General features: G+C 43.4%; 1 protein-coding gene across 1 annotated transcript in view; it reads right to left on the bottom strand.

Moving 5' to 3' along the window:
- Positions 1 to 8,900, bottom strand: part of Stat5b (signal transducer and activator of transcription 5B) — an 86,777-nt gene that overhangs the window by 32,517 nt on the left and 45,360 nt on the right. The window contains exon 2 of the mRNA XM_008835291.3: positions 4,649 to 4,786. Coding sequence (XP_008833513.1) covers positions 4,649 to 4,776 — 128 coding nt within the window. The 5' untranslated portion in view covers positions 4,777 to 4,786. The remainder of the gene's footprint in view (positions 1 to 4,648; positions 4,787 to 8,900) is intronic.

Here is an 8,900-nt window from a genome sequence, read left to right on the forward strand (position 1 = left end):
CCTGTAGCCCCAGCTGTCCTGGAACTCGCTATGTAGACCAGGCTAGCCTTGAACTCACAGAGATCTGCCTGCCTCTGCCTCCCAAGTGCTGGGATTAAAGGCATGTGCCACCACACCTGGCCGGGAACCCACTTTTAAAAAAAAAATTTTTTTTTTGTTATTATTTTTTTTATGTGTAAGAGTATTGCCTACATGTATGTGAGTACACCGTGTCATGCAATTCCATGGAGGTCAAAAGAGGGCTTCGGATTCCCCTGGAACTGGAGTTAAGAACGGTTCATAGGGAACCCACTTTTAAAAAAAAATTTTTTTTTTGTTATTATTTTTTTTATGTGTAAGAGTATTGCCTACATGTATGTGAGTACACCGTGTCATGCAATTCCATGGAGGTCAAAAGAGGGCTTCGGATTCCCCTGGAACTGGAGTTAAGAACGGTTCATAGCTGCCGTGTGGGTGCTGGGAACTGAACTCGGGTCTTCCGCAAGAGCAGTCAGTGCCCTTAGCTGCTGAGCTATCTCTCCAGCCCCAATATTTTATTATTTTTATTTTATGAGTAGGAGTGTATTGCCTACATGTAGGTAAGTGCACCCGTGTTGTGCAATGCCTGAGGAGGACAGAAGTTGTCAGATCCCCTGGGACTGGAGTTACGGACAGTTGCTAGCTGCCGTGCTGGGATTCGAACCGGGGCCTTCTGCAAGAACAACCAGTGTTCTTAACCACTGAGCCATCTCTCCAGCCCCGGGAACCCACTCTTAAGAGAATCCAATCTGGTCCTCAGTTTGAACTAAGTTACCACCTATCACAGAGACAGCATCAACATAGAGAACTGGATAATTTTTATTCAAATCTTTATTTTTGTAAGAAAAAACAAAACCAGCCAGGTATGGTGGCGCACGACTTTAGTCCCAGCACTCAGGAGATGGAAGCATTCGGGATCTCTGTGAGTTCAAGGCCAGCCTGGTCTACACAGCAAGTTCAGAGTTCAGGCTAGCTGGGGCTACAGAGAGACCCTGTCTCAAAAACAAAACAAAAACAAAAACAAAGCAAAACTACATTAAATCCAGGTTTTTCCTTAATAGCAACACAAGTCTTTTTGAGACAGGGTCTCCCTGTAGCCCCAGCTATCCTGGATTCTCCATGGAGACCAGGCTGGCCTCAAACTCACAGAGAGATCTGCCTGCCTCTGCCTCCTGAGTGCTGAGATTAAAGGCATGTACAACCACGCCTGGCCACAGTCTTTTTTTAAAAATATTTTAATTATTATTTTTATTTTATGTGTATGCATGTATTGCCTACGTGCAGATAAGCGCACCCATGTCGTGAAATGCCCAAGGAGGAGAGAAGAGGCTATGAGATCCCCTGGAACTGGAGTTACGGACAGTTGTTAGCTGCCATGTGGGTACTGGGATTTGAACCCAGGTCTTCTGCAAGAACAACCAGTGTTCTTAACCACTGAGCCATCTCTCCAGCCCCACAACACAAGTCTTTTATTACTCATTCATAAGAAGACAACAGGGAAATCTGCTAAATGGAAATTATTTATTGATGGGTCTCACTATGTTGTCTAGGGCTGAATTCCTGAACTCAAGTGATTTCCTGCTTCAGTCTCCTGGTAGCCACATGCCAAATAAATCAAAGTTGTCTTGTTTTCCTGTGGTGCTGGGGATCAAACCCAGGTCCTGATGTTTACTGGGCAAATGCTCTATCATTGACCTACATCTCATCTCCAGTCCCTAAGTAAGGTTTTGATTGATTATAGATTGATTGGCTGAAACAGGGACTCCCTTGGTGGCCTGAAACTTGCTATGTAGAATAGGCTGGCCTAGAACTCACAGAGATCCATCCATCTGCCTCTTGAGAGCTGGGATTAGAGGCGTGTGCCACCACACCAGGATAAGTGAGGTTTTAAGTCAACAAAAACTTCTGATTAATGTTTTTCTAAATCGTTCAAATCATTATAACAGAAAAATGAAAAGGGGATGGAAAAGCACTGAGCCTGGTGCACTTGGTGTTCTATTTAGTTGGGTTTTTTTTTTTCCCCTCTTAATTATATGAAGCTGGGATTTTTTTTTTTAATTGCCTACAAAATTGCCTGCCTTTGCCACTCTCCTTTCTGAACAGAAATTTGCTAACAAGCAGTTGCAATTATTCAAGACAACATGACCGATGGGTAGACTGCCTTATTCCAACAGCAGATGGGGGCTGGGCTCCTCCTTGGGGGCGGTAAACAGAATCCCACCACCCTGGTGGAAGCCTGGCTGGTCTAATGAACATGTTGACTGGCTGACAGACTGGGGCCAAGCAGCCAAACTCCCTGCCCTGGGCACAGCAGGGCACAACCTGCTGCTAGTGTATAACAATGCTGTCAGTCATGACACTGCTGGGCTGGGAGAGCAGTGCAGTGGTACAAGGTCTGCCCAGCATGGGATGAGCTTTGGGTTTGAATCCCCAGCGCTGTAAAATAAGCTCTATCTATTGTCACCAAAACTGAACTGCATGATGTCAATTCTAACAGAATTTTAAAGCACCCTCCTTCAAGTATGTAATCATTAATTCGGAAAACAAATAAAGATGTTCACCAAGTCAACCCTGAAATGTAATCATTGTTAGTATTAAAAAAACATTGTGTGTGTGTGTGGTATGTGTGCTTCCACCATGTGGGTTAAGGGGACTGAATTCAAATCATTAGACTTGGTGGAAAGCATCTTTTCCTGTTGAGCCATGTTGCTGGCCTGTTTTTAGTATTTATTAAATATTAATTTGATTGACTGATGGATTGATTGTGTGTGTGTGTGTATATACATGTGCCATGGTATGCATGAGGAGATCAGAGGACAACTTTCAGGAATCAGTTCTCTTTCTACTATATAAGTTCTGGGGCTGGAACTCAGGTTGTCATGCTTTTCAGCATGTACCTTTACCCCCTGAGCCATCTTGCTCACCCACTATTAATATTCTTATTTTTATTTTTTTGTCTTTTTGAGACAGGGTCTCCTGAAGCCCCAGCTGGCCTGGAACTCACTATGTAGACCAGGCTGGCCTTGAACTCACAGAGAACAGCCTGCCTCTGCTTCCTGAGTGGTGGGACTAAAGGCATGTGCCACCACCCCCAGCCTATTTTGATGTATTTTGGTGTCTGTCTGTCTGTCTCTCTCTGTCTCTCTGTCTCTCTCTCTATATATATATGTATATATACACACACACACACACACACACAAATTTAAAAAACAATGCTTCCACTGTTAAATTATTTTATAAAATATTTGTTTTATAAGATGCAAATTTCAGGGTCTGGAGAAATGACTCAGCAGTTAAGGTTACTTCCTGCTCTTGCAGAGGACCTGAGTTTGGTCCCAAGCACCCACATCAGACAGCTCACAACTACTTAAATCTCCAGCTCCAAGGAATCTGATGCCTCCTTCTGATCTCCCCAGGAATCCACACATGTGGCATTCACTCACAGACACAAACACATAAATAAAAAATAATAAGTTTAGCCAGGAGTGGTGGTGCACGCCTTTAGTCCTAACACTTGGGAGGCAGAGGCAGGCAGATCTTTGTGAGTTTGAGGCCAGCCTGGTCTACATAGTGAGTTCCAGGACAGCTGGGGCTACAGGGAGACCCTGTCTCAGAAAGACAAAAAAAAAAAAAAGTTTATATACTTTAATATAATTTTAGCTGGAATGGTGTGGCACATACCTATAATCTTAGCACTTGGGAGAGGAAGGCAGGAGGATCAGGATTTCAAGGCCAACCCGGGCTATGTGAGAGAGACCCCATCTCAAAAAACCTTAAAAATATATCCCAAAACCAAAACAAAAGATGTAATTTCTTAATAAATGTAAAATATTTTATACAACAGATTATAATAAAGCATGATTAAATTATATGCATATACAGACCTTAATTGATCCATTAAATATTAAGCTCTCTTTAAATAGCTCTGCTGTTTGGGCCAGGCTTGCTGGTGCATACCTTTATCCCAGCAGAGGCAGGTGGATCTCTGTAAGTTCAAGGCCAGCCTGGTCTACATTGTGAGTTCCAGGACAGCTGGGGCTACAGGGAGACCCTGTCTCAAAAACACCAAAAAAAATTTTTTTTAAAACAGCTTTTCTTGGAGATGGGTGCTGAGGATGGACTACAGAGCCTTGTGTATACACTCTACCACTAGGCTACACACCAGCCCCAAACACACAGTGTTTGTTTTTTTTTTTTTTTTAAAGATAGGGATAGGGTCTCACTATGCAGTCCAGGTTGTCTTCAACCTCCTGCCTTAGCATCCTAAGTGTTGAGATCACAGGGATTATAGGCATATGCCACCATGCCCAGCTTACACACAACCTTTAATAAAGTCTTTACCATAACATCTTTCTAATCAAGCTTCAATAATTTTTTAATGTGTTTTAGTGTTTTATCTGTATGTATGTAAGTCTACATGTGCATGCCAATGCCCACGGAGGCCAGAACAGGATGTCCGATCCCCTGGAACCAGAGTTACAGGTGGTTGTTAGTCACCATGTGGGTGCTGGGAACTGAATGTGGGTCCTCTGCAAAAACAGAGGACCTTAACCGCTGAGCCATCTCTCCAGACCCAAACTTCAAAATCCCATGCTTCACAAATTATGATGCAAAAACTTTGTTCACCTACCAGGCTTGGCTTTCAATCCACTGGGATAAATAATGGCGCACCTCAATGGGGAAATGCTGGCCATACAAGGCTTGCATCTGGTGAAGGGCATCTCCCTGGAGCTGCTGAGCTTGTATCCACATCGCCATGGTTCACAACCTGTTAAACAAAGATCTGAGGTTGGTTGGTTGGTTTTCCCTAGTAGTCCCCTTTCCAACCCACTAGAGTAAATATTCATGGTTTAAAAGTAAATGCTATTACTCCGTTTGATACACTAAAGATCAAGTCTTGATAAGTTTTTTCTTTATTATGTGTGTATTATGTGTGGAGGAGGGTACACATGACACGCAGAGCATGGGTGAAGGTCATAGGGCAACTTTATAGTTGGTTCTCTCCTTCCAGCTTTACGTAGGTTCTGGGGATCAAACTCGGGTTGCCAGGTCACATGGAAAATGCCTTTATTTGCTGAACTATCTCACCTGCCCAAGACTAATATTCTTTTTTTTCAATTTTATTTTTTAAAATATTTTATTTATTATTTTTATTTTATGTGTATTGCCTGCATGTATGTAAGTGTACTTGTGTCATGCAGGGTATGTAGGTAAAAATATTATGATACAATCAAGAAGATCAGCATAAATTTTATGCTCAGATATCTGTACCTTTATTAAACTTCATGTACTCTTTCTTTTTATTTATTTATTTATTTATTTATTTATTTATTTATTTATTTATTTATTTAATTGGTCTTTTTGAGGCAGGGTCTCCCTGTGGCCCCAGCTGATCTAGAACTCACAATGTAGACCAAGCTGGCCTTGAACTCACAGAGATCCACCTGCCTCTGCCTCCTGAGTGCTGGGATTAAAGACATGCACCATCATGCCCGGCTTATTTTTATTTTTATGTGTATGAGTTTTTGCCTGCATGTATGAGCATGTACCACATGCATACAGTGCCTGAAGAGGCCAGAAGAGGGCATTAGATTCCTTGGAACTGTAATAACAGATGTTGTTAGCCACCACGTGAGTGTTGGGAATTGAACCTGGGTCCTCTGCAATTGCATACAATATACTTTGATCATATTTAGATCCCTTTTCATTTCTGCACCCCCTTACTAACCTCCTCTCTCTCTCTCTCTCTCTCTCTGCGCGCGCGCGCACACACGCACATATGTATATGTATAAAAGGACTTATAGAGTCAGGTTTGTGTTCCCAAATGCCTTTTGGTGTGGGTTCATACACGGAGCCTGGTCAACCCTACCGAGTCTCACCTTTAAACAAGACTCAATCTCCCCTTCCCAGCAGCCATGGGTCAGCCAGTGCTCTTAACTGCTGAGCCATCTCTCCAGCTCCAAGATCAATATTGTTGATCTGACCTTGAGCTTTATGTTTTCAAAATGTAGACAACTCAGCATGGCCATGGGAAGGTCCCCAGCTGGGTCTATGAAGCTCTATTGAGGTCCAATAAACACAAGCACAAAACTAGCTTTTGGGAAAGAACTGCCAGGAGCTTCGAGATCCTAGACCTGGCCTTTTCTTTTGTTTGAAATTGCCTACAATGCTAAGCAGCATTTCAACGATCATAATCACAGAAGGATTTAAAAAGTCATTTTAGATTTGGTATTTAAGAAATGGAGGAACATGCCAGCAATCTGAAAAAGAGCTCAGTGAAGAAAAGTGAAAATATTTGCAGCAGACTAGACCCTGTATATTATCTATATTATCACTAACTAGCTTGGCAGCCATGCTTCCATACACTGCACAGGCTTATCTGGCAAAATACCTCAGCATTCACCTTTGGGGTTACTGCTATGGAATTTATAGAGCAGTATTCTGTTAGATTAGAGCATGCAGAAACGTTTCAGACACAAAAACACTACGTTTCAACTAAGAGAAGTAAGAAAGGACTATTGTATCCCAATAGTGAGAAGTTAGTGGGTTTGGGTGGTTTTTGTTTTTGTTTTGTTTTGTCCTGGAGGTTGAACCTATGACCTTACACATGCCATACAAGGGCTCTACAACTGAGCTATACTCCTAGTTCTCTTTTAACTTCTTTTTTTGTTTGGTTTAGTTTGGCTTGATTTTTTAAAAAAATATTTATTTTATTTTTTTCTGTGTATGAGTGTATTGCCTGCATGTATGTGAGTGCACCTGTGTCGTGCAATGCCACGGAGGTCAGAAGAGGGCTTTGCATTCCCCTGGAACTGGAGTTAAGGACGGTTCGCAGACGCCATGCTGAGTGCTGGGGATCGAACCTGGGTCCTCTGCAAGAGCAATCAGTGCTCTTAACCACTGAGCCATCTCTCCAGCCCCAGTTTGATGTTTTTTGTTTTTTTTAAAGAGGGTTTCCCTGTAGCCCCAGCTGGCCTGGAACTCGCTATGTAGACCAGGGTGGTCTGAATCGCACAGAGAGCCACCTACCTCTGTCTCCCAAGTGCTGGAATTAAAGGCATGTGCCACCACACCTGGCTCTTTTTATTTGGAGACAGGGTCTCATTCAGTTGTCCGGGCTGACTGAGGTCACTCTGTAGTCTGGGCTGGCCTTGAACCTGCCATCTTCTAACCTAGGATTACAGGTTTGTGCCATAGTCTCAGTTAACAGTGAGAAGTTTTGTTTTGTTTTGGAGACAGGGTTTTTCAGTAGCCCCAGCTGGCCTGGAACTCAGAGATCCATCTGCCTCTGCCTCCCGAGTGCTGGGATTAAAGGCATGCATTATCATGCCGGGAGAGAAGTTTTTGTTTTGGTCTTTTTGAGACAGGGTCTCCCAGTAGCCCCAGCTGGCCTGGATTCACTATGGAAACCAGGCTGGCCTCTGAACTCCCTGAGATCCGCCTGCTTCTGCCTCCTGAGTGCTGGGATTAAAGGTGTGTGCCACCACCATGCCTGGCTGAGAAGTTTTTGTTTTTAAACCAAGTTCTTGGAGTGATATGCATTTATAATCCCAGAATTCAGGAGGAGGCAGGTGAAGGAGACCACCTTCCAGTATGTAAGCTTAAGGCATGCAATCCTGTCTTAAAGAAACAACAGCAAAATTAAAACACCAAGAACAAAATCCATGCTTTTGATTTCAGGAAAATGGCTTTATAAAACTGCCAGGATGCCTTCTAAGACTCAGTTGAGAATTTTAATGGATTTGGCAAAGAGGTTCTGGGATTAACATTGGGGAAGCAACAGTATACAATGAAGACATTAAAACCAGACCTTGCTCTCACTCTTTTCAGTAGTATGGATCTTGAATCTCATTTAAAAATGATTTAGCTACTGATCTGCACAATTCTCCTAAGAACCAAGCCACAGTCCAGTGCATTGGATCTGAGTTTTGTTGACTACCAGAGAGTGCACACGTGTGTCAGGAAGCAAAGATTCCTCTGTTAGTGGCGGCTGTCTGATTGAGTAACACTGAGCTATTTATGGATGAGTGAATTAGCCAACAATGAGGTGTGGGGTGTGTGCCAGTTACCTATTTTAGACTTGTGCCTTGCTATATGGAACACTTCAGCGATGTATGCTTTTACTTAGGGCTTTCAGGCTTTAGGGCTTGGGTAACCGTAAGATCATTCAAGATCAAGTTTCAATGGGTACAATTCACCAGAAGAAAACTGGGACAAAAGAGTTCTCTCTAGAAGAAGCACTTCTGCTTCTAGTCAAACATCTGGAAGACAAGTGTACAATGTATTTTTTAATCAAGTCCCCAAGTCAGAACAGGTATCAACTCCTGATTTTTGGAGGAAGGATAAAGAGTTGGGGGTGAAGGAGACTGGAGACTTCAACGTGTGGAACATGACAAGTGCGGAGTTCAGGCAGCAGTCTTTCTCAGTAAACACCAAAGAGGGGCCTGGGGAGATGGCTCAGCTAGTAAAGTCCTTGCAATCATGAAAACCCAAGTTTGAACCCCAGCACCCAGGTAAAAAGCCAGGGTGATGGTGCACACTTGTAATCCCAGTGCTGCAGGGGTGGAGCTACGTGGATTCCTGGGGTCTGCTAGTCAGCCTGGCCTGATTGGTCAATTACAGGTCAATGAAAAATGAGAAACACTGTTTAATAAAACGACGGGGGCGGGGGGGACAACTGTCATGGTACCCACCTTTAATTCTAGCATTATGGAGGCAAAGGCAGGTGGGTGGATCTCTGTGAGCTGGAGGCCAGCCTGGTCTACATAGGGAATTTAGGGCCAGCCAGGGCTACATAGAGACGCTGTCTCAGAAAAAAAGCTCCTTAGGAACAACACCAGAGTTGACCTCAGGCCTCCACACACACATACCCTACCACACG

The sequence above is a fragment of the Nannospalax galili genome, unplaced genomic scaffold (genome assembly GCF_000622305.1).
Source record: "Nannospalax galili isolate Female #2095 unplaced genomic scaffold, S.galili_v1.0 scaffold137, whole genome shotgun sequence".
Taxonomy (NCBI): Eukaryota; Metazoa; Chordata; class Mammalia; order Rodentia; family Spalacidae; genus Nannospalax; species Nannospalax galili.